This window comes from Equus caballus, chromosome 7 (assembly GCF_041296265.1).
Source record: "Equus caballus isolate H_3958 breed thoroughbred chromosome 7, TB-T2T, whole genome shotgun sequence".
Classification (NCBI taxonomy): domain Eukaryota; kingdom Metazoa; phylum Chordata; class Mammalia; order Perissodactyla; family Equidae; genus Equus; species Equus caballus.
Window position 1 is genome coordinate 4848086 of NC_091690.1, and position 26811 is coordinate 4874896.

Genomic DNA, 26811 nt, shown 5'->3' on the forward strand with positions numbered 1-26811 from the left:
GTCTACTATAAAAAAGAAAAGAAGGAAGGAAGGAAGGAAGAGCGGACTAGAGCCCCTGGACTGGATTGATGGAGATGCCATGGATGCCAAAGGGGGCTGACCACGTGTTTTCTTGCCTCCCTCCCGCCTCCATCAACCTGATTGTCTCTTCTCTCATCCTCCAGCAGGTTAACCTGAGCCCTTTAATTTGGCAACAGTGTTCCAAGAAAGCAAGGGCAGAGGTTGCAATGCCTCTGGGCGCCTAAGCTCCGAAGTTACTCAATGTTACTTCCGCAGTATTCTATTGGCTGTTGCAAGTCATAAGACCAGCCTGGACGCAAAAGATGGGGAAATAGATTCCTTTTCTAGATGGTAGGAGCTGAAAAGTATTTGTAATTGATCGCAAGGGGCATTGAGGCAGAGGGAACCATGTGTACAAGGTTTGCAGGCAAGGGAAAGTTAACATATGTTGCATTAGGGCTTGGCAACTATTTCTACCACCGCTGAACCAGAGGTGGGAGATGAAGAGTGAGGGAAAAAAGTTATTGGAGAAGTCCACAGGGGCCAAATCTTGCAGGCCATGATGAGGTTGGACTTTATCTTCAGGGCGTTGGGGAATCTTGGCAAGGTTTCAAGGGGAGAGTGACATGGTCAGATTTGCTGTGTGGAGGTGGGCTGGGAGGGACAATACACGAATCAGGGAGACCACTGAGGAGGCTGTTACAGTCACAAAGGTGAGAAATGATGGTGGATGCTCTAGGATTTAACCGAAGATGGTGAGAAGAGGCTGGATTTGCGAGATATTTCAGATGTAGAATCTGAAGGACCTATTGACTGATTGGAAGTGAATTAAATAATCGATACTTGGAAAACACTTAGATGCCTTCCTGGCTTGTAGAAAATACTCCACAAACTTACTCTAACTTGATTACAAAGGATGTGGAGTGCTGAGAATCATCCTGCGTTCCTAAGCTGAGTCCCTGGTGGTGGTGGAGAGGCTGGAGGAGGAGCGAGTTTGAAGTGGCAGTGATGTCAGCCTCGCACCTGTTGAGTTTGAGGCGCCCACTGATGAGTGAATGAACCTGTTTCCCCTGCTGTAAATGAAGAAGTTGATGGTAATGAAAAGGGGTGTTTCTAGCTGTTGTTCTGAAAACCTGACCCCGGGCTGGAAAAGAGGTCCAGACTCTCTTCTCGTTACTCCTGTGTTGTCCGTTTGTTTATTCAGTAAACGTTTATTGGGAACTCCTGCATGCCACCATGTGTCCAGGCTCCACAGGTGACTCAACCCTTGGCCCTGCCTTCATCTGGTAAAGGGGACGGAACTGGTCTCAGGCCTTGTGGTCAGGCCTGGGGTGGGGAGGGACATTGTACTAAGAGAGCCCGAGGTCAGGTAGTGGGGGTGAGGACCCTGCTTGGGCAAAGAAGTTGGAAGAGGCTTCCTGGAGGAAGAAATAGGGGAGAGGGGCTTTGAAGGATGAATAGGAGTTCACCAGGCAGATGTGAGAGGAACTTTAGGACCTGATGCCAGTCCTTTGTTCATCTGCTTGTGTATAATTAGTGGGACATTTGGCAGGAGGAATTAGAGTGGGCAGTCATAGGACATCTGAGGATAAGATAGACCACAGTGGGCTCTGGACCTTAAAGATACTGTATTAGGATAACACTGACTTCTGTAACAAATAAGCCATTTCAATGACTTAACACGGTAAAAATTTATTTCTCCTTCACATAAGAGTCCAATGTTTCTCCTGGTACCAGGTGGGAGTTTTTTCCCCACGGGGTGATTCAGAGACCCAGGCTGCTTCCATTTGTGATTTTGCCATCCCTAAGAGTCTCAGCATCATTTCCATCCAGCTGCAAACAACAGGGAGAAGGAAGGTGGAGAAGGCAACCTCATTTATTGAATACATTGCCCTGAAATTGCTGCACATGGCAAATGCTCACATTCCATTGGCCGGAACTAGTCACATGACCACACTCACTTGCAAGGGAGGATGGGAAATGTAGTCCTTGGTTAGGCAGCCACTTTCCAGCAGCAATTCCATATTACAAAAGAGAAAACGTGAATTTTGGTGGACCATGACTGGCCTCTGCAACAGGTGGGCAGCAGGAATAGAACTAAGGCCTGGAAGGTGGCAGGAGATACCCACTTTGCTTTGTGACCTTGAGTATCTCCTTCCTCTCTGGGTTTCTCCCTCTCTCTGGGTGATGAGTATTAGAGACAGGTTCATATCGGAGGTCTTTTCCTGTTCTGAAAATTGATGGGTCAATGAATACTCTTGGGCTTTTCTAGCTGGAGCTAAGATGATGATGGTGATTATGATGATAATGATGATGATGGTGGCAGTGATGGTGATTATGATGGTGATATTGATGATGAGGATGATGAAGTTTATGCTGCTGCTGCTGAAGATGATGATGGTGGTGATAATAATAATAACGACGTGGTAATCGTGATGTGATGATGGTGATAATGGTGGGTACGATCATGGTGATAATGGTGGTGATGTTGATGATAATGACCATTTCCAAACATTGAAGGCTCACCATGCCAAGCCCTTTACATGCATTATTTTATTGAATTACGACATGACACAGCAGGCGTTATGATGGCTACCATTCCGTACGTGTGGAAACAAGTTCAGAGAGGGGAGGTGACTTGTCCAAAGACACACACAGGAGGATCTTCCCATGTTCTTTTGGATTAGGAGCGCTTTGGGAGTTTATTCTCCAACCTTTTCCCTATCTTACCATCCCCAGGATCTCCCTCTTGACTCCCGGGGCTGATGATAGTAAGTTTGAGAGAAAGCTCTGGAGTTTAGTGATGTTCACACCAAAGGCACTGTCACCCTGGTCAGGAGTGAATTTTCTGGTGAGAGAAATGTGTTTGGACCTCCTCCCACCTTCAGTGCCTCGCTTTCCTGTCCCAACGCCTCCAGGAAGTTCCTCCTGATCCTATGCTCCTTACTCGGGCTCCTTCTGTAACCTCAATTTCTTCAAGCATGTGAGTAGCAGTCGTTCTTGCAGAGAACACAATATGAAGCTCTGGAAGTTTAGAGGGTTGAGAGGGAGACAAAAGAGAAAGGTCCAAGACTCTAGCAGGTGCTCTGGATGTGCCTCCTGTAGTTCTTAGCCCACTCTGGGGTCACCTACCCCAGAGGGTTCCCGGATGGCTCCCTGAGTCTCTCTGACTGAGAACGTTCTCCGGCTGTAGGAAGATGCTCAGCCTGCGTATGGCAGGCTGGGAGTGCTGGGAAGGTAACACCCTGGGAGGCTGCCATGATCAGTGATGGATGAGAGTAGACAAATAAATGTCTCGGAGTTCTCATTTCTCAGATGGAACAAATCTGGGCAATGTCCGCCCCATCTTCCAGAGGTCCCCAGAATAACGAGCTCCAGTTTACTCCATCTGGTGCTAATTAACACCTCCTGTATAGGCTCCCTTCTCTTCCCTGTCCCACTGCCCCACTGCCCTGTGAGTACTTCTTGGGATCACCTCCCAGAAGGTAAACTACATTTGTATCCAAATCCTTCTCTCAGAGACTTCTTCCAGGAACTCAAACTAAAGTGGAGACCCAACTTGACTATGCTGCTCAGTTATTTATTTATTTTTGAGGACGATCAGCCCTGAGCTAACATCTGTGCACATCTTCCTCTACTTTGTATGTGGGATGCCTGCCACAGCATGGCGTGCCAAGTGGTGCATAGGTCTGTGCCCGGAATCCGAACCGGTGAACCCCAGGCTGTTGAAGCTGAGCACGCAAACCCAACCATTATGCCACTGGGCTGGCCTCTACACTCCAAAGTTTTAACGTAAAAAAACACCCTAAGACAACTGTAACATATTATACAAAAAATTTGTGTATGTAATTTTAATCACCGGGTGACACAAGTTACTACATGTGGCACCTGAGAAGATTTTAGGCAGATTATGGATACAAAGAACGTAAATCACATGGTGATGAAGGTCATTCTCTCTGATTCTTTTTCAGTCCTTCTAGTTTCATCATAGACAGTCTCATTTTAGTTTTATTGTCTTACATATTTTTCCTAATGGGAAATATATCATATATGCACAAGGCTCTATAAAGCTTATACGAAACATTCAAAGAATAATAAAATGAACAAAGTACTCATTGCTCAGGCTAAGAATCAGAACATTACCGTTCCTTGGGAATCCTTAAAACCGCGTTTCTCAAGCTCTTTTTTTTTTCACCTTAACCATAGTAAGAAATATATATTTTTTATATCACGCCCCAGCCCACTGCCACAAGAGCACATGAACACACGCAACTGAAATGAAAGTTTTCTGAATCCATTCCTACCTTTTCTATACTAGAAACATTGTAATGTATTTTAGTCCATTCTAGTTGGATCTAATAAGCTGATTCCATGACATGCTAATGGGTCACAATCCATAGTTTGGGAAACAGAGCCTTAGAAGAATCCTGTGTGCCCTTCCTTGATTGCACAACCTTCCCTTCCCCCACTCCCCAGAGGTAGCCACTATCCTGAACTTCTAGGAAAATTTTTTTTGATATTCTTTATAGTTTTCCTATGTGTGTATCCATGAACATTGCATCACTTAATTTCGCCCATTTCTATACTTGATAAAAATGGAATTATAATATATGCATGAGAGTTGTTTTCTTATTCAACATTACATTTTTGGAATTTATCCATGTTTATGTATGTGGCTGTAGTTAATTCTTGTGTAGTGCTGTGTAGTATTTCACTGTGTGAAATTACCACAATTTAGTTATTCACTCGACTTCTGATGGTTACTTGAGTTGTTTCCAGTTCAGGGCTTGTAATAGTTAGCTATTGTTGCATAACAAATTACTCTAAGATTTAGGAGGAAAGAAATGTTTATTTTATCTCATACAATTTCCGAGGGTTAAGAATCTGGGAACAGCTTAGCCAGGTGGTTCTGGCTCAGGGTCTCTCATGAGATTCCGTCAAGACGTTGGTGTGGGCTGCCATCACCAGGAGTTGGGATGGAAGGTTAGTTTCCAAGGTGTCTTATTCACATGGCTGTTGGTGGGAGACCTCGGTTTCTTGCCACGTGGGCCTCATCACAGAGCTGCTTCACCAGGGTGGGGAGAAAGAGGACACATTGACTTATGAACTAGTTTCCATCTTATTCTCATTAGAACCAAGTCACAGTCCTTCCCACACTCAACTGGAGGCAATTATGTAAGGGCATGAATGCCAGCAGGTGGGGATCGCTGGGGCCATCTTGAAAGTTGGCTACAGCGGGGTTCTCACAAGCATTCTTACTCTGGCCATTCTTGGACACATCTCTGGGAGCATATGAAAGTGTTTCTTTATGGTTTAAACCTAGGGATTTAGGGGTCAAAGGGTAGATAATGCCAAGCTGATTTCCAAAGTTTTAAAACCAATTTACGCTCCAAGAAGTAGCGTATAAGAGTTTCTGGGACCCCACCTCCTTGCCAATACTTAGTGTTCACCTGACTTTAAAAATTTTGCATATCTGGGGTCTGGCCCGGTGGTGCAGTGGTTAAGTTCACATGTTTCGCTTCAGCGGCCTGAGGTTCTCTCGTTCAGATCCTGGGTGCGGACCTACACACTGCTTGGCAAGCCATGCTGTGGCAGGCGTCCCACATAGAAAGTATAGGAAGATGGGCATGGATGTTAGCTCAGGGCCAGTCTTCCTCAGCAAAGAGAGGAGGATTTGCAGCAGATGTTAGCTCAGGGCTAATCTTCCTCAAAAAAAAATTTGGTTTGCATGTTTTTTTGGTGGGTGAGAAATAGTATTTTGTGATTTTTCTTTTCCTGTGAGGAAGATTGGCCCTGAGCTAACATCTGTGCCAATCTCCTCTACTTCATGTGGGATGTCACCACAGCATGGCTTGATGAGTGGTGCTGAGTCTGCGCTCAGGATCCAAACCTGCAAATCCAAGGCCACTGAAGCAGAGCGTGTGAAATCAACCACTACGCCACTGGGCCAGCCCCTATTTTGTGACTTTTAATTTCACTACATTCACAGCCACTGAGGTTGACCATCTCTTCATGGATTTTGGGCATTTGTAATTCCTCTTCGGTGAAACACCTGCTCATGTCTTGCCAATTTTTTGATTGAATTGTTTGTCTTTTTCTTGTTGAATCATTAGGAGTTCTTTATAAATTTTGGATACAAATGTGTAGCAAATACCCATTTTCACTTTGTGGCTGATCTTTCCCACTCTCTTCATGATGCTTTTTGATGAATAGAACTTTATTTTCTTGTAGTCAAATCTTTCCCTTTACAGTTTGGGCTTTTTGTTTATTGTTTCAGAATCACTCACATTTCTGACGTCGTACAGATATTCTCCTAAACTGTTTTCTGTAAGTCTTGCCTTTGGTGTTTAAGTCTTTAAACCATCTGGAATTGGTTTTGAGTACGATGTGAGGTAGGAATTTGACTTAAATTCCTTTTGCACTTATGGATAACCAGTTGGACCACCCATGATTATAAAATAGTACCTCTTTTTACTATGCATCTACAATACCTGCTCAGTCATAAAACACATTTTCATATACGTGTGGTTCATTTTGGGGCCCTTTATTATGGTTTATTTATCTTTACTCCTATATTAATTATCTATTGCTGAATAACAAATTATCCTAAAACTTAATAGTGTAAAGCAACCTTTTGCTATGCTCATTAATTATTTGGCTCAAGACTTCTGAAATGGCTCGGCTGGGCTGTTCTCACTTGGGGCTTCTCATGAGGTAGCAGTTAGATGTCAACTGGGGCTGCAATAATCTGAAGACTCGACTGGGGCTGGTGGATCCACTTCCTAGGTGGCTCAGTCACATGGAACCTCAGTTTCTCTCCAGAGGACTGATTGTGGGGCCTCACAACATGGTGGCTGGTGAGCAATTCAAAGTGGCACAGATGTTAGCTCAGTGCCTTTTATTACTTAGCGCTGAAAAAATCAGATGTTGTTACTTTTACCATACTCTACTGGTCACACAGTTTCAATGTGAGAGAGGATTAGAAACAGGGCTTGAATACTGGAATCCACAGACCATTGAGTGCCATCTTGGAAGCTAACTACTATAATTACATTGTTTTAATTACTATAGATTTATGTTAAGTCTTGAGACCTGATAGAACTGTTACTCCTACTTGATCTTTTCCTCCATAGGATTGTCTTGGTGATTTGTGACTCTGTGCTTTTCCATACAAATTTTAGGATTCACGTGTCAAGTTCAGTGAAAAAACATTTGGAGATTTTAATTGAAACTGCATTGAATCTTATAGCTCAATTTTGTGGAGGGTTGAAAAATTTAAAATATTGAGTCTTTCTAGCTAAGAATTAGTATATATTTCACTCTATTTAGATCTTCTTTCATGTCTTTCAATAAAATTTTATAATTTTCTGTATAAAGGATTTACACTTCTTTTTGTTAGATTTGTTAGATATCACCAGACTTTGTTTGTTTGTTTGTTTTACATTTTTAAGACTATAGTAAATGACATCTGTTTAAAATCGAAGTCCAATTTTCATGGATTGAGATAGTCCATTCTTCAGTTCACTGTTCAGTCAGTTCTAGCAAATGGGTACACTTGTGCAACCTACGACCTTATCAAGACACAAAACGTTTCCATCACTTGTGGCCTTTCTGAGTCAATCTCTGCCATCCTCCTCACTCCAGAAGCAACCACTGATCTGATTTCTATCACCATAGGTTAGTTTTGCTTATTCTAGGATTTCACAAATGTTCTCTTTTTTAAAAAAATAACATTTTCTGATTTATTGTTGCTGATGTACCGATATGCAGTAAGCTTTGTATAGTGATTTCGTATTCAGTAACATTGCTCACTTATTTTCTTAATTCTGGTTATTTGTCTGTATATTCTTTGGGGCTTCTGTGTTGACAGTCATATCATCTGCACAAATGACTATTGTATTTCTTACTTTCTTTCTTTCCTTTTCTTCCTTTTTCTTATCTTGCAGTGCAGGCTGAGATCTTTGATACATTGTTGAAGAGGAATGGTTATACTGGGCACCCTTGCCTTAGTTCTGATTTCAAAGAGAATCTTTTCAACATTTTACTATTAACTATAATGTTTTGCTTTTTTGTTTAAAACAAAGGTTTAAGATTTTTCAAAGGTGCATTTCATCAAGTTAAAGAAGTTCCTTTCCATTCCTGCTTTGCTGAGAGTTTTTTTTTCTCTTTCTTTTGTCAAGAATGGATGTTGAAATCGTTACTGTTTCTTTTACGTGTCTCTAACTGTTGCTACTCTCTTTCTGACAAAGAGAGAACGGGTCTTGGGCAGGCCACGGGATCCAACTAGAATTTAAGAACACTGTTTACATCGTATTTATTCCACACTGGCTTCTGTTTATAGCAAATGATCCTACTTTCCTTTGATAGTAGGATGTAAAATTCTTAAATGCATTGATTTGTGTTAAAGGTAATTTGAAGTCTGTATTCCATATAAAACGGGTTAAGTAGATGGTGGTTGTGGTAATAATTGAGAAGAAGATACAATCTGAAGATGGAAGAGTGAGATACATGGGTGCAATAACACAGTATTGAATTGATTCATATGTGTAGCTATGGCAAGGTGCTTGAAGTCACGTTGCCTAAGTTTGCATCTCAGCTGGCTGTCCCTGCCTTAGTTCCTTAGCTGTAAAATGAGGATAATAATAGTAATTACAAGGATTGCAAGGATTCCATGCAGGGATTCCATGATATATATCTATATATAGAAAGAGTCAAGCTCATAGAAGCAGAGAGTAGAATGGTGGTTACCAGGGGCTGGGGGTGGGGGAATAGAGACATGTTGGTCAAGGGTACAAAGTTGCAGTTATGTAGCATGAATCAGCCTAGAGACGTCATGTACACTCAGGATGACTAGGCTTGATACTATACTGAACACTGGAAATGTGCTAAGAGAGTGGATTTCAGGTACACTCATCACACACCAAAAAATGGTGACTATGCAAGGAGATGAGATCATCTGTTAATTAGCTTGCCTGTAGTAGTCATTTCGCTATGACTATATACCTCAAGGCATCAAATGGTACACGTCAAGTATACATATTTTAAAATATATATATGAATTAGAAAATAGAGAGAGAATGCTGGGAATTGAGTGCATGCTGGGTGCTCATGCAAGGCAATGAGATGAAGCGGTGGTCAAGAAAGTCAGCTCTGGATTCATGTCATCCTGGAGTTAAATTTCACCTCTTCCATGGATTTACTCCCACTGTTCATAATCTTAGGCAGCTTTCTTTCCCTCTCTGAGCCTGTCTCCTTGTAGGTAAAATGGACATTTAAAACTCCCAGGTGGGGAGTTATGCAGCTGTGGCATGGTGTTTGAAGTCACAAGAATGGAATAAATCTGAGCACCTAACCATGTGTAGGAGGCATGCCAAAAAATGCAAATATTGGTACTGCAGAATCACAGAATAGGGGTTAGCAAGTACACAGGAATCACCTGGAGAGCTTGTTAAAAATGCAGATGTCCAGGCCTCATCGCCATCCATCCATTTAACAAATATTTATCAAGGGACTATTATACTATTGTAGACGGTGGACATCCTCCAAGCAGCAAAGCCACGACCCTGTCCTCCTAAACTGACATTTTATTTGGGGAAGATGAACAACAAAGAAAAGAAACGAAGCACAGTTAGATGGAACAGAAAATGCCAGAATAGGGGGAGTTGCAATTTTAAATAGGGTGGTCAGAGGACGCCTCACTGACAAAGCGACCTTTGAGCAAAGACCTGAAAAAGGTGGCAAGGAATCTTGTGCACATTGGTGTGTAGTAGATTTCTTGGGCTGCCACAGCAAAGTCCCACAGACCGGGAGGCTTAAACAAGAGAAACGTATTCTCTGCCAGTTCTGGAGGCTGGAAGTCCCAAATCAAGGTGTCGGCAGATTTGGCTTCTTCTGAACCCCCTTTCCTTGGCTTTGTAGATAGCTGTCTTCTCCTTGAGTGCTTATACGGTCATCCCCCTGTGTGTGTCCGTATCCTAATCTCCTCTTCTTATAAGGGTCCCAGTCACATTGGATTAGGGCCCATCCTAATGACTTTATTTGACCTTAATTACCTCTTTAAAGTCCTTCTAGCCACATTCTGAGGTCCTGGGAGTTAGAGCTTCAACATTTGGGGCTGGGGGACACACCTCAGTGTGTAGCACAGAGAAAAGTGCATTCCAAGAAGAGTGAATTGCTAGTGCAAAGGCCCTGGGGCAGGACACTGCCTGGCATGTTGGAGGAACAGTGTGGAGGCCTAAGTGACTGGAGCAGAGTGAGCGAGGGGGAGAGAGGGAGGAGGGAGGGCAGGGAGGGGACGAGGCAGGTCGTGTGGGGCCTGGTGGGCCACAGGGAGGACTTGGGCTTCTACCCTGAGGAAGATGGGAGGCTTGGAGGGCTGTGGGAAGAGAGGGGACAGGATCTGACTTGGGTGCTCACAGACCGAGTAGGTGTGAAAACAAGGACCTGAAAGATGCATATTTTTTATTGAGATACAATTTATATACCCTACCACCATTTTAAAGTGTACGATTTAGTGGTTTTTAATATATTTACAAAATTGTGCAATCATTATCACTAACTCTAGAACATTTTCTTTACCCCCAAAAGAAACCCCGTCCTCATTAGCAGTCACACCCCATTATCTCCTCCCCCAGCCCCTGGCAACCACTAATTCACTTTCTGTCTCTTTGGATTTGCCTGTTCTAGACATTTCTTATAAACGGAATCATTCAATATGTGGTCTTTTGTGACTGGCTTCTTTCACTCAGCATCACGTTTTCCAGTTTCATCCACGCTGTTCTTTTTTATGACTGAGTAATATTCCAGTGTGTGGATTTGCCTATTCTGGACACTTCGTGTGAATGCAATGATACAAGAGGTGGCTTTTGGAAGATGCATTGCAACCAGCTCTCTGGATGAATGTGCTTTGGGAATCTTGGTCCACACTGACATCACTGAGGGTGCTGGGAGCCATGGGAGAGGCCGGCTCTGCATGCTGTGGGAGGCTGGTGGACTGGAGGTTGGTTAGAATGCTTTAGAACCTGAGGGACCTTAGAGAGAACTGAACCCATTGGGACATTTGGATGAGCCAATATCGGGCAGCTGGAAGGATGTGAGAGTTTGTTTATATCAGAATTCAATACCCAAAAGCCACAGTGACATCCTGTGTGTCTGACAGCTGCATCACTTAATATCTTTTGGTTGCAAGTCACAGCAACCCAACTCAAACTGGTTTATTCAAAGAAGGAGTGTTGGCTCATGAAATGTAACCATTCGGGGGTGTTGCATACAAATGGATCATGCAACATGTGACCTTTTGTGCCTGGCTTCCCTCACTGAGCATCTTGTTTTTGAGGGCCATCCACTTTGTAGCGTGGATCTGTGCTCCACCCCTTTTTATGGCTGAATAATAGTCCATTGTCTGGATATACCTCCTTTTGTTTATTCAGTATCAGTTGATGGACATAGGTAAATCCATAGAGATGGGAAGCAGACTAGTGGTTGCCAGGGAGAAGCGAGGAAAGTTGGGAATGGAAAATGACTGTTTAACGGGTACAGGGCTTCCTTTTGGGGTGAAAATAATGTCTTGGAACCAGATAGAGGGGATGGTTGCACCATCCTGTGGATGTATTAAATGCCAGTGAGGCATACACTTTAAAATGGTTAATGGTTAAATTTTTTATTGTAACAAAATATATATAATATTTATCATTATATATAAAGACAATTATGGAAATATGTATTTTACAAATATAAATAAAAGTTTATAAAATATATGAATAATATAGAAATAAAATGATAATGTTTATTATTTTAAGTTTTCGGAAGTGTGTGATTCAGTGGCATCATTCACAGTGTTGTGTAACCATTACCACTATCTCTATCCAAAACTTTTTCATCATCCCCGTTATTCTATCCCCATTAAACACTGACTCCCCATCCCCCTCCTGCAGCCCCTGGTCCCAGCATCCTACTTCCTGTCTCTGTGGATGTGACTCCTCCAGGAACCTCCTATGAGCGGAATCAGACAGTGTTTGTCTTTCTGTGTCTGGCTTGTTTCATTTAGCATAATGATTTCAAGGTTCCTTCATTCATATTGTAGCATAAATCAAAATTTCATTCCTTTTTAATGGCTGAGTAATATCCCATTGTATGCCTATACCACATTTTGTTATTGGTGAATGATTAATTTTATGTTATATGAATTGTACCTCAATAAAAACAATTGAGGGGTAGATCTGGCTTCAGGTACAGCTTGATCTTTATCAGAAGAGAGTGTCATGTTTCCTCCACTGTCATTTCTCTCTCTCTCTGCAGTTCCTGTGCCTTAAGAACATCCGCACCTTCTTGTCTACGTGTGGCGAGAAGTTTGGCCTCAAGAGGAGTGAACTCTTCGAGGCCTTTGACCTCTTCGATGTGCAGGATTTTGGGAAGGTGAGCTGGGGACGAGCTGCCATGAGCTTGGCACACAGAGCTAGAAGACTGGATTTCAGTCCATTTCCATGAGCGTCTATGCCAGGAAAGCTAAGGGCTGTCGGGGGAAGGATGAACAAGTCAGACTAGGTTGTACACCAGGTGCAAAAAGTATGGCTTAGGAAGTACTTGCTGTGTGATCTCAGATTTGTGGCCATGCCTTTCTGAGTCCTAGGTCCCTCATCTTTAATGCAGGAATGATATCATCCCTTCCTCTCTGAGTGGTTATGAGGACTAAATAGAAAAAGGAGATCAGGTAGTGCACACTCAGATAAGGGAATGCTGACACGGGGGATGGGAAGGTGGAGAAAATCCTGAATTAGGCTCCCAGAAGCATTGGGTCTAACCTCAAGATCTAGCCTCAGGTGCTGGGAGTCCGAGGCTGTGTTCTGGCGTGTGGGTGGGCAAGGGGCTCACCGAGCAACCGTGCACCTTGTCACAGGTCATCTACACCTTGTCTGCTCTGTCCTGGACTCCGATTGCCCAGAACAAGGGGATCATGTGAGTAACCACCTGAGCTGACAGCTGTGGACCCACATGACCCCAATCCTCCTCCTCCTCCCTGTAGCCCCCTCCCCACCTGGCTTCCAGCCTCTGGCTCACACAGTCTTGACCCCCCCCCCCCAGGCCCTTCCCCACTGAGGACGAGAGTGTGGGCGATGAAGACATCTACAATGGCCTGTCCGACCAGATCGAGTGAGTGTCTGGGACCACGGCCCTGCCCTGGGGGTCCGAGGGGAACATGGTCTTGTCTTGGGGGTCTGAGGGAGACATGGCCCTGTCCTGTGCGTGCGAGGGGACACGACTTTGGGCTGGGAGGGGTCACAGGGGTCCCTGGCCACGGGCCGGCGGCCCTGCCTGACTCTGGGTCCTGCAGCGACACGGTGGAGGAGGATGAGGACCTGTACGACTGCGTGGAGAACGAGGAGGCCGAGGGTGACGAAATCTACGAGGACCTCATGCGCTCAGAGCCGGTGCCCATGCTGGTGCGTGGTGGGAATGGGAGCGCCGGGCTGGGGGTGGGAGGCGCTTCTGGGGGTGGGGGGCAGCCCCAGGACCCCCAACACCTGCTTCTCTTCCCCGCTCTCAGCCCAAGATGACAGAGTATGACAAGCGGTGCTGCTGCCTGCGAGAGATCCAGCAGACGGAGGAGAAGTACACGGACACGCTGGGCTCCATTCAACAGGTGCGATGCTCCAACGCAGCCCCTGCCAGGCGCATGCGCGGGAGCCAGGCGGGCAGGTGCACGGCCACAGGTGTGGCCGCCTCTGATGCTCGTGAGAGACCCCGCCTGTCCCAAGCGGGCCTGGCTGCCTCCCTGACCGCATCGCTTTGTCTTTCTTCGTCTCTGGGTTTCCCTGTCATTCACTCTGTCTCCTTATCTTGTCTCCCTCTTTATGCGTCTCTTTTCTGCTTCCTCTGGCTGTCTTTCTCTCCTGATGTGTCTCTTTATCCCTGTCTATACCTTTCCCTGTATCCTTGTCTCTGTCTGTCTCTCTTTTATTCTATCTTTTCACCCTCACTGTTCGAACAGCTTTATTGAGATTTAATTACAATACTATACAGTTCACCCATTTAATGTCAGCAGTTCAGTGGCTTTTGGTATATTCACGGGTTGCACAGCTGTCACAGGTCCTTTAATTTGAGCGCATTTTCACCATTCCCCAAAGAAGGTCCATACCCTTTCACCATCACCACCTCAGCCCCCATCTTCTCCCAGCCCCTGACAACCACTGATGCACTTTCTGTCTCTATGGATTTGCCTGTTCTGGACATTTCACATAAATGGAATCACACGCCATGTGGCCTCTCGTGTCTGACCTCTGTCACTGAGCATCATGTTTTTAAGGTCCATCCACATTGTGGCATGTGTCAGTGCCTCATTCCTTTTCATGACCAAATAATATTCCAGTGTATGGATGGGCCACATTGGGTTTATTCGTTCATCTATTGATGGGTGTATGGGTTGTTTCCACTCTTGTGCTGTTATGAATAATTCTGCTATGAACAGTCATGTCCAGGCTGTTGTGTGGACATTCTCCAACTCTCTCTCTCTGCATCTCTCTCCCTCTCCCTCCATTTGCTTGTCTCTTTCTGTCTCTGTCTCCTTGTCCCTGTCTCTCTGAGCCTAGGCTGGAGGGAGGGGGTCTCATCTTCCTTCATCCTTCTCTCCCCTCCCCACAGCACTTCATGAAGCCACTGCAGCGGTTTCTCAAACCTCAAGACATCGAGATCATCTTCATCAACATTGAGGTGAGCTGGCTGATGCCCAGTGGCCCAGGACCTTTGTCCAGTGGGGACAATCTGCTGGCCCCACTTGTCCCTGCACTGTGGGGGTTGGGAATTGAGCACCATAGTGGGGAGTGGATGTGCCCCCAGGCTCTGGCCCCAGCCCTCATCCCTCCTTCCAAGTAGGACCTGCTTCGTGTGCACACCCACTTCCTAAGGGAGATGAAGGAAGCCCTGGCCACTCCCAGTGCACCCACCCTGTACCAGGTCTTCATCAAATACAAGGAGAGGTAAGACCCAGCTGGCCAGCCTGGAGCCCTGGGCCTTTGGGAGAACTTGCTCTTGGGGACCACTGAACCGGGAGGGCTTTTCCTTGTAAGCTCATGGGCAAGGGGCCACCCATCTCTGGTTTAATTCCCAGCTCTGCCTCTTGCGAGCTGTGTGGCACTGGGAAGTTACTCAACCTCTCTGTGCTTCTGCTCCCACAACTATAAAATCATTGTGGTACAGGAAGGTACCTCCTAGGGTGGTGGTGAGGATTGAATAAATTGATGCTTAATGTGCTTAGCACAGCGCCTGGCACACAGTGGGTGCTCAATAAGTGTTTGTTAAGTAAATGAGCATTGAGTGGAGACAACCTCCAGGTGATGTGCTAGGAGCTTCTTGTGCATTATCTCATTTAATGCTACAAACGCCCATGTGGGAGGTGCCATTGTGATGCCCATTTTACAGATGGCGAGACTGGGGCTCAGCATCACCCAGCTGGGAAGAGGTGGGGCTGGGACTGACACCCAGATCTGCCTGACCTTGGTGACAGCCACAATTACCTGGTTGCCTGTCCTCTTCCTGCAGGTTCCTCGTCTATGGCCGCTACTGCAGCCAGGTGGAGTCAGCCAGCAAGCACCTGGACCGCGTGGCCACAGCCCGGGAGGATGTGCAGATGAAGCTGGAGGTGGGGGCTGGGACACATCTGGGGGGGCGTGTCTCCCAGTCTTCTGAGGCCCTGGGGGCAGTCAGGAGAACACTGAGTTGGAGATGGTGCCACTTTCTGCTGCAGCACAGTCAAGGGTCTTCCTGCTTTGGGGAGGGAGGTACTGGGCAGCCAGGTGGGGGAAATGGAGCAGGAGGTGATGGGCTAGAGCACTGAGCCCTGACCCCAGCTGAACCGCGACACTGCGCTGAGCTCTGACGCCAGGCTGTGGTCCTGACCCTGAACTGAACTGTGACCCTGAACTGAACTCCAGCTCCAGGCTGAGCCCCAATCCTGGCTGTGCCCCAAGTCTGGGCTCAGCTCCAACTTCACACTGAGCCCTGATCCCAGCCAAGCCCTGATCCAGGGTTGAGCCTGATCCTGGACTGAACCTCAACCTGGACCCGTGGGTCTGGTGGAAGCACAGAGCGGGCAGGCATGATGAGGATCCACCTGTGTGGCCCTACATCCAGCTTCTTTGCTCCCCACAGTGGGGATGCTCCAGACGTGTCCATCTCTCTCTCTCCAGCTCTTCTCAGCTGGCAGAATCCTGAGCCTCTACCTGGGGCAGTATTTGCTAGCCTTCCAGCTGGCTCTTAAACCACCCCTCACGCCACAGCATCCTTTATTCCTTATTTCCTTGGGGGAGATAGGACGTTTCAGGCTCTAGGAGAATCTACATCTGCCGCCATCTCACTTTACTCACGTGGCTCTCTGGTCCCGCAGGAATGTTCTCAGCGAGCGAACAACGGGAGGTTCACCTTGCGGGACCTGCTGATGGTGCCCATGCAGCGGGTACTCAAGTACCACCTCCTTCTCCAGGTGCACACCGACCTCTCTGTGTCTGGGGAGCGGGGTTGGGGCTCTCTTCTGAGGACTGGGCTATAGGACACTCTGGATGGGTCATTCTGGCCACGCCCCCCAGCCTCCAGGGACAGCAGGGGGAGGAAGGAGGAGCTGATAGGCCAGGCTTCTTTAGAAGGCCCCCCAGCAGGAAGGGGCAGACCCACGTGATGGTTGTCTCCTTGGGTCACGCAGGAGCTGGTGAAACACACACAAGACACCGTGGAGAAGGAGAACCTGCGGCTGGCCCTGGATGCCATGAGGGTGAGTGGGGTGTGGGGGTGACGGTCACACATAGGAGCGATAGTTACGCACATGCACACTCAAGGCGGTACTGTGCAGCGCCGTGCAGGCCACGGTCACACCCACGGGCAACTCCTCTGCCCCACGGCTACACATCTGTATGTCCAATGAGTTATTCGCAGCATCCCCCTTGGGGACAGTGACATGCTGTGAGCGCCCTGTCCATGCCTCCTGCCGGCCCTTGGCGGGGGCTGGCCCCCTATCACTGCCCAGGCAGGGGACTGTTCCGGGTGGGGGGCCCAGGCTCACCCCTGCCCCACCCCCAGGACCTGGCGCAGTGCGTGAACGAGGTCAAGCGGGACAATGAGACGATGCGGCAGATCACCAACTTCCAGCTGTCCATTGAGAACCTGGTGAGGGGGTGGGGCAGGGAGGGCCGGGGGTGTGGCCACGTGGGAAAGGTGTATGGTCTCCTCCTTGGTGGCGCCTTGCCGGACGGAACCCCTGCCTTCCACCTAGGACCAGTCTCTAGCCCACTACGGCCGGCCCAAGATCGACGGAGAGCTCAAGATCACCTCGGTGGAGCGGCGCTCCAAGATGGACAGGTGGGTGGAGCCTGCAGGGATCTGGGGCGGAGCCTGGGCAGGGGCGGAGCCAGGCTCCTAGATAGGCAGGTGGGTGGAGCCAACAGGAATATGGGGTGGAGCCTGGGTAGGGGCTGGGTCAGTTTCTAGATAGACAGGTGAGTGGGGCTACCTGGACCATGGGTTGGAGCCTAGATGGACCAGCAGAGCGCAGACAGCATGGACGTGTGGGTGGAGCCGAGACTGACATCTGGCAGGACTGGGTGAGGTCAAGATGGACAGGTGGGTGTGGCCAGGAAGGTGAAAGGGGTCAGTTGATGGGGACTATTGGGAGGAGCCAGACAGAAGCACCTGACCCAGCTGCTCCCAGGTACGCCTTCCTGCTCGACAAAGCTCTGCTCATCTGTAAGCGCCGAGGGGACTCCTACGACCTCAAGGACTTTGTGAACCTGCACAGCTTCCAGGTTCGAGATGACTCCTCCGGAGAGCGCGACAACAAGAAGGTGGGGCTCTGAGGCCCGAACTGGGGAATCCCAATGCTCCAGAGCCCCAGTGCAGTCTAAGGATCTCCATTTGGCCTTTGGAATGTGTTTGTGTGTGTGTGTGTGTGGTGTGTGTGTCTCAGACCTGAGTGTGTATTATGCGTGTGTGATTTTAGATTTGTGGGTGTGTATTTGGTTCTCCTGCGTAGCCCTGGACGAGGGTACCCATGCCGTCCCTGGGGGCAGGGAGGCTGTTCCTGGCCCGATCCTTTTCTCCCTAGAGGGAGAGGGGTCAGTGGGTGTGTGGTCCCACCCTCTGCAGGGTGAGTGCCTTCATCCTGAACCCTGCTTCTCTGCAGTGGACTCACATGTTTCTCCTAATCGAAGACCAAGGTGCTCAGGGCTATGAGCTGTTCTTCAAGACGCGAGAGCTGAAGAAGAAGTGGATGGAGCAGTTCGAGATGGCCCTGTGAGACCCCCTCCTCGTCCATCTTTCTATCCTCAGAGGATAGGTCACGTGGGTGCAGGGGTGGGAGGCAATTCTGTGCTCTGGTCTCACCTCTGCCTTGACATTCTGTAGAACCACTCTGAACTTCAGTTTCCTCATCTGGGGAATGGGAGGGACAGGCTTTTAAGGCTGTTTGTATCCCCAGAATGCCAAGGCTCTGTGTGAGCTTCAGCCACGCCTGGAACTCCCTTCTCTTCCTCCTCCTCCTTCTTGAGATGAAATTCATATAACCAAAAAGTGGCCGTTTTAAAGTGTACAATTCAATAGCATTTAGCACGTTCACAGTGTTGTGCAAGCACCACCTCTATCTAGTTCCAAAACATTTTAATCCCCCCAAAAGGAGATGCTTTCCATGAAGCATCACTTTCCGTTCCCCAACTCCCAGCCCTTGGCAACCACTCATCTCCTTTCTATCTCCACTCATGTTCATAGCAGCACTAGTCACAGTAGCCAAAAGGCGGCAACAACCTGAATGTCCATCAATGGATGGATGGAGAAACACAATATGATATATCCATGCAGTGGAATAGTATACAGCCATCAAAAGGAACGAAGTTTGATACCTCCAAGTTGCTGCATGTATTGGTGCTTCATTCCTTGTTGTGGCTGAATACTATTCCATTGCATGGAATTATCTTTCCTCTTCAGCTCCAACATCTACCCTGAGAATGCCACTGCCAATGGGCATGACTTCCAGATGTATTCCTTTGAAGAGACTACATCCTGCAAAGCTTGCCAGATGCTGCTGAGGTGGGAGTCTGGGAGGACGCGCCTGTGTCCTGTGCTTGGTCAGCTCTTCCTCTTTAGAGGGGGTCCTTTTGGCTGTCAAGTCCCCTGAGTTGGGAGGTGGGAGGCTCTCTTTCGATCTTCAGCTTCTCCATCTCTCTCCTGCTCTAAAGAGAACCCACAGCGACCCTTCACATTTTTGGAAAGATGATTGGCTATTTCTGTTCAACATCATTGACTCTCCTTTATCTCCCCCCTGCACCCCAGAGGCACCTTCTATCAGGGCTACCGTTGTCATCGGTGCCGGGCACCAGCACACAAGGAGTGTCTGGGGAGGGTCCCTCCGTGTGGACGACACGGGCAAGGTAACCAGTGGGAGACAGGGTGGGAGGTGGGGTTGGTTCTGCGTGGGGGATTTCCCATCCTAACTATTTCCTTCTCCCTCCAATAGATTCTGCAGGAACTATGAAGAAGGTAAGACCCCCATGCTCCTTTCTGTGGATGGAAAATCATCTGGAGTAAAGAGGGGAGGACCCAGGAGACCCCAGCAGTGGGCATGTCCCTTTGCTGGATGCTCAGATAGGGGCTGAGGACCCCTCAGGCTGAACGTAGGTAGTCATCCTTGCTTTCTCGGTCTCTCCCTCCAGGATAAGCCACATCGCCGCGCTCAGGACAAAAAAAGGAATGAACTGGGTGAGTCAGCAGAAGGTGCTGTGTGGGGCAGGAGGAAATCTGGTTTTTGCCTCCATGATGCTGGCCCAGGGACAGGTCTCACCAATGATATGAACGACCACATAATGTCCTGCTTCTAAAATTGTGATCCATTTGTTCCAGTCCTAGAAACTCAAAAGGAGCTTAAAAATAACCGACTCAAATTCTTTACTTCATTTGCTCATACACTAGGAAGGCGATGCGTGGACCCCAGCAATCCTTGTTAAGATTCTTTCTCTTCTATCCACTTTTCCTTTTCCTCCATCCACTGCATCTTTTTTTTTTACCCCCTTGCTGGCAAACTCCTTAGTAATCTTAGCCAGCCAGGTACACTTCTGAGAGTTGCCCTCATTCCTTCTCCTATTGATTCTGCATCACAAAATCCAATTGTAATATGGTGGTTTCAGCCAAGTGTTCTCCACCTGGAAGATGGGGGAGCAGAAGACACAGCTTGGCCCAGGCAGAATTCTTTTTAGCCCAGTGTCAGGGGAAGAGGCTGGATTCATTCATATGTTAATGAGTTTTGTGGAATCGCAGCAGTGATGACTGACTTTTATTCAGCATCCTACCGTATATATCACCTGGGGCAAATGATGACTAAAACAGTAGTACTTCTCGCTCTCCCAAAGCTCCCAGGTGGTAACGGGGGACAGACTTTGGTTAAGACATTATGGTTGAGGTGGGCAAAGTAGAGGGTTTTCTGGAGCAGGAAGCTGGGGGACCCGATGAAGCCGAGTGTTCAGGGAAGGCTTCTCAGAGGAGGAGACATTTAAGTGGACACTTGAAGGATGAGGAGGAGTTGGACAGGTGAGGAGGAGGGCAGGAGTGTTCTAGGCAGAGGGAACACATGCAAAGGCTAGGAAGCAGGAGGACAAGGCATTAGGAAAGAAGTGAGAACAGTTTGGTGTGGCTGGGAGAAATAAACTCTTTGCTCATGGTTATACAGAGTCAGTGTAAAGACTCAGATTTCATATCTATCTGTGTCTATTTATCTACCTACCTATCTATATCGATATATAGGTATCTATCCATATTATAGATAGAGAGATATAGATATTCCAGCTTTATTTGGAACAGTCAAATATTAGCAACAACTTGGCGCTGGCCCAGTGGTATAGTGGTTAAGTTCAGGCACTCTGCTTTGGCGGCCCGGGGTTCGCAGGTTCGGATCCCAGGCAATGACCTAGTACCTCTCGTCAAGCCACACTGTGGCAGCATGCTACATAAAATGGAGGCAGATTGGCACTGATGTTAGCTCAGTGACAATCTTCCTCAAGCAAAAAGAGGAAGATTGGCAACAGATGTTAGCTCAGGGCCAATCTTTCTCACACACACGAAAAAGCAACAACTCAAATGTCCTCAATAGGAGGAATATGTATGTAATATAATAATATATAATCAGCTTTATACAAAAGTGTATGTATCAGCTTTGTCAAGAACTAGAAACAACACAAATGTCCTCAATAGGAGAAATATATATATAATATTTATATATAATATAATAATATATAATCAGCTTTATACAAAAATGTATGCATCAGCTTTGTCAAAAACTAGAAACAACCCAAATAAGCTCAATAGAAGGAAATATATATATGTAGTATTTATATATAATATAATAACATAATATATATTCAGCTTTATTTACTAAAAATGTATATATCAGCTTTGTCAAAAACTGGAAACCACTCAAATGTCCTCAATAGGAGGAAATATGTATGAGTGTGTGTATGAGTGTATATATTATAGATGTATATTCTTATACATATCCTATATATACATACATATATATGTTTTATGTATCTTATATATACACACACTTATGCATATTCATTATATATATATAATATATATAAAATGGATATGGATTACCGTATCTGGCTTCTTCTATTCAGCATGATGTTGCTGAGATTCACTGATGGGGTTGCTTGTAGCAGTAGCTTGTTCTTTTTCATTGCTGTATAGTATTCCATTGTATGATTATACCACATTGTGTTCATCCATCTTATTGAGGACGTTTGGTTTGTTGCCAGATTTTGGCTATTGTGCATGAAAGTGCTGTGAAAATTCCTGTCTATGTCTTTTGTGAACATATGTTTTCATTTCTCTTGCGTGTATACGCTGGAGTGGCATTGCTGGCTCACAAGGTAGGCATCTACTTAGCTTTAGTAGATACTGCCAAACAGTTTTCCAAAGTGGATTCCCACCAGCAATGCAGGAGAGTTCCATTTGCTCCACGTCCTCACCACCACTTAGTATTGTCACACTTTTTCATTTTCACCACCCCGGTGGGTAGTGAGACTCAGGTTTGAAAATCCTTAACTAACGACCACATGGTGCCACCGCCTTCCCTCTCCTCCAGGCCTGCCCAAGATGGAGGTGTGTCAGGAGTACTACGGGCTACCTCCACCCCCTGGAGCCTTCGGACCTTTTCTACGGCTCAACCTTGGAGACATCGTGGAGCTCACCAAGGCTGAGGCCGAACAGAACTGGTGGGAGGTACAGGCTGGGGCTGTGGGAATGATGTAGAAGGACTCCAGTGTGGGGCCTTGGGTGTAGGTGACCTCAGGAAATGGGGTCACGGCCCCACTGGACTCCAGCAAGGAAGGGCTGTTCTGGAGGAGACACCTGGGGAGGGTGGTGTAGACAGGAGTTTCTGGGGCTGGTGTGGATCTTCTGAGCTGGCTGTCGTCCCAGGAAGTTGATGCTGGCTGGTGCCTCTCTGAGTCAATCAGGCCACAGAGAGATAAATGGACAGGCGGAGTGTCCATTGGGTAGAAAAATGGACACAGATGTGCATGGATGCGTATAACCTCTTATTCTTTCCCTCCCAACTTTTTAGGGCAGGAACACATCTACCAATGAAGTTGGCTGGTTTCCCTGTAACAGGGTCAAGCCTTATGTGCATGTGAGTGCCTCAACTCTGGACAGAGCGAGGGAAAGGGGGTCCACAGAGGGTCCTGCCAGGATGGGCAGCCTTGGGGAGACACTAGCGGAGAGATGGAGGGGGCTACCCATCATGGTGGGTCATTCTCAAACTCGAGGTTCTGCCTACCTACCTGACTGAGCCCAGAGTGGGGTCCACCCTGGGAGTGATGACCAGTCCTTTCCTCCTCAATTCTTCTTGTATGAAGGTCCTCTTCCTCATACAGGACGAGGAGCAGGGGTCCAGAAGGCTGGCCAGTCCCTGGCTTCCTTCAGAGGCACCAAATGGAGTCCTGTGAGGTGTCAGTTCTCTGAGCCTCCTTGCTCAGCTCCTGTGAACAGACCTGTGCACCATCCTGCCCAGCCTCTGTCATTCTTCAGCTGTTCCCTCGCTCTTTACGAGGACGTCAGCATCTTTCCCACGGTCCCCAGACCTCAGCCATTTCTCCTCCTCCCTCCTTCACAGCCAACGACCCCACTGCCCGCTTCACAGCCCAAATAGGAGCCTGCAGAGGGAAACTTTCTCCATTTTTCTTGCTTTAATTTTATATCATTTCAGACTTCCAGAAAAGTCTTGAGAATAACGCAAAGAACTCTGTATGTCCTTTACCCGGATTCACTAGCTGTCAACGTTTGGTCCCATTTGCACTCTTTCTCTGCACACTTTAATTCTTTCTTTTTAGAAATTTATATTACTTATTTTTCCTGAGACACTGAAAAGTGAGTTTACAGACATATTTACCCTTCACCCCTAAATATGTTTACGAGAACCCTCTCTTACGTCACCATCGCGTGATTTTAAAAAGCATGAAGCTCAGCATTGACCTTATACTATTATTTAATCCATAGTCTGTATTTAAATTTTGCCAGCTTTCCCCAAAAACTCTTTTAGAGATTCCTTTTTTTTTTTTTTTTTTGCCTGGGGTTGTTCAGGTTTCTCCTGGGGAGATATGTTATGAATTTCCAACCCCACCATCCCTTCCAAGTTTATTAGCTGGCGTGCTAGAGTAGGGAAGAGCTGTTTCTTCCAATCTATCTGTGTATGTATGTATCTATGCATGTATTTTTATACGTATCAATCAGTTATCTATAGATCTAACAATCATCTATGTATTCATCTACCTATCAATCATCTATGTATCTAGTGATCATCATCTATGTATCTATGTATCTAAGTATCTATCAATCATCTATATGTCTTTATCTATCAATCATCTGTGTATTCATCTACCTATCAATCATTCATCTATGTATCTAATGATCATCATCTATGTACCTATCTATCTATGTATCTATCAATCATCTATATCTACCTATATATCAAGGTATCTATCAATCTTCTTTGTATCTATGTGTCTAAGTATCTACTTATTTATCAATCATCTATGCCTGTGTGTATCTGTCTATCTCAGGAAATGCTTGTGGATTCTTATTTTAAAATCATCCCAGCCTTTGCCAGCGGGATGCCCCTTCACACTGGCTCTTCTCTCCCTTTGACATGTCTTCATCATTCTTTGAGCCCTGCCTTATTTTCCAGCACAGTATCAGACTTATCTCGTATCTTCCCTCCCCTGTTCTTGGAATCCACCATTTTCCCAAGGAGCCCTGGTCCTTCCAGTGGGACATGCATTCAGAAGCCAAGATCTGGGCATCTCTCCAATTTCTGCCTGCAAATGTAGCTGCCTCTTTAAATCTACACCCATCCTTGCCTCCTCTTCTCCTGTTACAATGATGGCTCTGAGAAAACTCAGAAAAAAATGACAATTCTCCTTTCTATTCGAGGCTCCCCGTCCTCTTGGCACCACCCAACTCACAAGATAATTACTATTCTTTGTCCTTTGTATGTCTGCCTAGAGTTTCTTAATGCAAATACAAATAGATAAAAATATGGATTTATGTTTCCCCCACGGTTTACTGAAAAGGTGCACTACTCATTATTTTGCAGCTTGCTTTTTTCCCCTACTTAATATATCTTAGAATCTTTCTCTATCACTGTACATGGAACATTTCATTCTTTTTTCTCCCTTTTAAAAAAATTGAGGTGAAAGTTGGGCAATGTAAACGAGCATTTTAAAGTGTACACTTCAGTGGTATTTAGGACACATCGCAATGATTCTATTTTTATGAAATGTCTAAAATAGGTAAATCTGTAGGAACGGAAAGCAAATTGGTAGTGTCCAGATGCTGGAGATGGAGCGAATAGGGACTAACTGCTTAATGGGTGACGGGTGTGGGTTTTCTTTGGGGATGACGTTTTGGAACATTATTTTTAACTATGGTAAAATACACATAACATAAAGTTTACCATTTTGACCATTTGTTAAGTGTACCGTTAAGTGGTATTAAGTACATTCACCTTGTTTTACCACCATCATCACATCATCCATCTCCAGAAACTCCTTCATCTTGCAAAACTGAAAGTCTGTACCGATAAAACTAACTTCTCACTACCCCCTACTCCTTAGCCCCTGCAGCCACCGTTCTGCTTTCTGTCTCTATGAATTTAGATATGTCTCTACGAATTTGTAGGGGTCTCATAAGCAGAATCATACTGCATTTGTCCTTTTGTGTCTGGCTTCTCGCACTGAGCATAATGTCTTCAAGATTCATCCATGTTGTAGCAGGTGTCAGAATTCCCTTCCCTATTAAGGCTGAATAATATGCCACGGTGTGTATATACCCCATTTTGTTTATCCATTTGCCTGTTGATGGACACTTGGGTTACTTCCTTTCTTGGCCACAGTGAATAATGCTGCTATGAATACGGATGTACAAATACCTCTCTGAGTCCCTGTTTTCAACTCTTTTGGGTGTATACCCAGAGGAGGAATTGCTGGGTCATATAGTAATTCTATTTTTAATTTTTTGAGGAACAGCCATCTGTTCTCCACAGCAACTGTACCATTTTACATTCCTACCAGTAATGCACAAGGGTTCCAATTTCTCCATAGCCTTACCAATACTTGGTATTTTCTTTCTTTTTTTAGTTTGTTTTTTTTTTTTTGAGGAAGATCAGCCCTGAGCTAACTGCTACCAATCCTCCTCTTTTTTGCTGAGGAAGACTGGCCCTCAGCTAACATCCGTGCCCATCTTCCTCTACTTTATATGTGGGACGCCACCACAGCATGGCTTGCCAAGTGGTGCCATGTCCACACCTGGGATCTGAACCAGTGAACCCCGGGCCACCAAAGTGGAATATGTGAACTTAACCACTGCACCACTGGACTGGCCCCTCTTTCTTTCTTTCTTTTTTTTAAACAGTAGCCATCCTAATAGGTGTAAGGTGGTGAAAGCAACCACTTTTACATTTATTTAGATCGGAGATTGGCAAAATTTTTCTGTAAGTAAAGAGATAGTAGACATTTTCAGCTTTGTAGGTCAGATATTCTCTTTTGTGACTGCTCAGCTCTGCCATAGCAGCGCAAGAGCAGCCACAGATGATCTGTCAATGCGTGGGCATGAAGTATTCTAATAAAACTGAATTTATACACCCTGACATGTGAATTTCATATAATCCTCGCATTCCAGGAAATATTCTTTTGATTTTTGTCAACCATTTAAAAATGTGAGAACCATTCTTAGCTTGAGGGTCATGCTAAAACAGGTGGTTGGACACTCCTTGATTTAATTGATCATGGACCAGTCTCTGAATGAATGAATGAATGAATGAATGAATGAAGTGCCCTGTAGTCTATTGCCAAGCTGGGCCCTTTGCCCTAAGTCTCAGTCTCTGTCTCTGTCCCTAGGGTCCCCCTCAAGACCTGTCTGTTCATCTCTGGTGAGTAGAACCACCTTTCTTATTTTTACCTTGGGGCCTCTGTGATGGGTGCCTAGGGTGGGCGTGGGAGGGGGCTCCAAACCAATCAGTTATTCATTATCCAAACCCTGGGCCTCGACTGCTAGGGTCCAGCCCTGCACTGGAGGGCTGCCAAGGAGAGAACAGACAAAAGAGAGTCCTTTTGTCCTTTTGGAGATTATGGTCCCACTGGAAGAAAATGATGGTGGTGATGGTAATGGCAGCCCCTTCCTCCTTTTTTTGATCACCTTTTGCATATGGAGCATGAGGGGTGGAGGTTTACAGTGTGGCTCCTGGAGGACACTGACCTGGGTGCAAATCCAGATTCTACCATTTCCCAG

General features: G+C 46.2%; 1 protein-coding gene across 1 annotated transcript in view; it reads left to right on the forward strand.

Annotated features, from left to right (window-relative positions):
- Positions 1–26811, forward strand: part of VAV1 (vav guanine nucleotide exchange factor 1) — a 56427-nt gene that overhangs the window by 18736 nt on the left and 10880 nt on the right. The window contains exons 2-22 of the mRNA XM_005611495.4: positions 12298–12414; positions 12896–12954; positions 13081–13149; positions 13331–13439; positions 13544–13639; positions 14638–14706; positions 14869–14972; positions 15535–15634; positions 16379–16474; positions 16691–16759; positions 17065–17151; positions 17258–17343; positions 17693–17825; positions 18164–18273; positions 18961–19062; positions 19306–19403; positions 19490–19512; positions 19686–19731; positions 22112–22248; positions 22592–22657; positions 26421–26452. Coding sequence (XP_005611552.2) covers positions 12298–12414; positions 12896–12954; positions 13081–13149; positions 13331–13439; positions 13544–13639; positions 14638–14706; positions 14869–14972; positions 15535–15634; positions 16379–16474; positions 16691–16759; positions 17065–17151; positions 17258–17343; positions 17693–17825; positions 18164–18273; positions 18961–19062; positions 19306–19403; positions 19490–19512; positions 19686–19731; positions 22112–22248; positions 22592–22657; positions 26421–26452 — 1808 coding nt within the window. The remainder of the gene's footprint in view (positions 1–12297; positions 12415–12895; positions 12955–13080; positions 13150–13330; positions 13440–13543; positions 13640–14637; positions 14707–14868; positions 14973–15534; positions 15635–16378; positions 16475–16690; positions 16760–17064; positions 17152–17257; positions 17344–17692; positions 17826–18163; positions 18274–18960; positions 19063–19305; positions 19404–19489; positions 19513–19685; positions 19732–22111; positions 22249–22591; positions 22658–26420; positions 26453–26811) is intronic.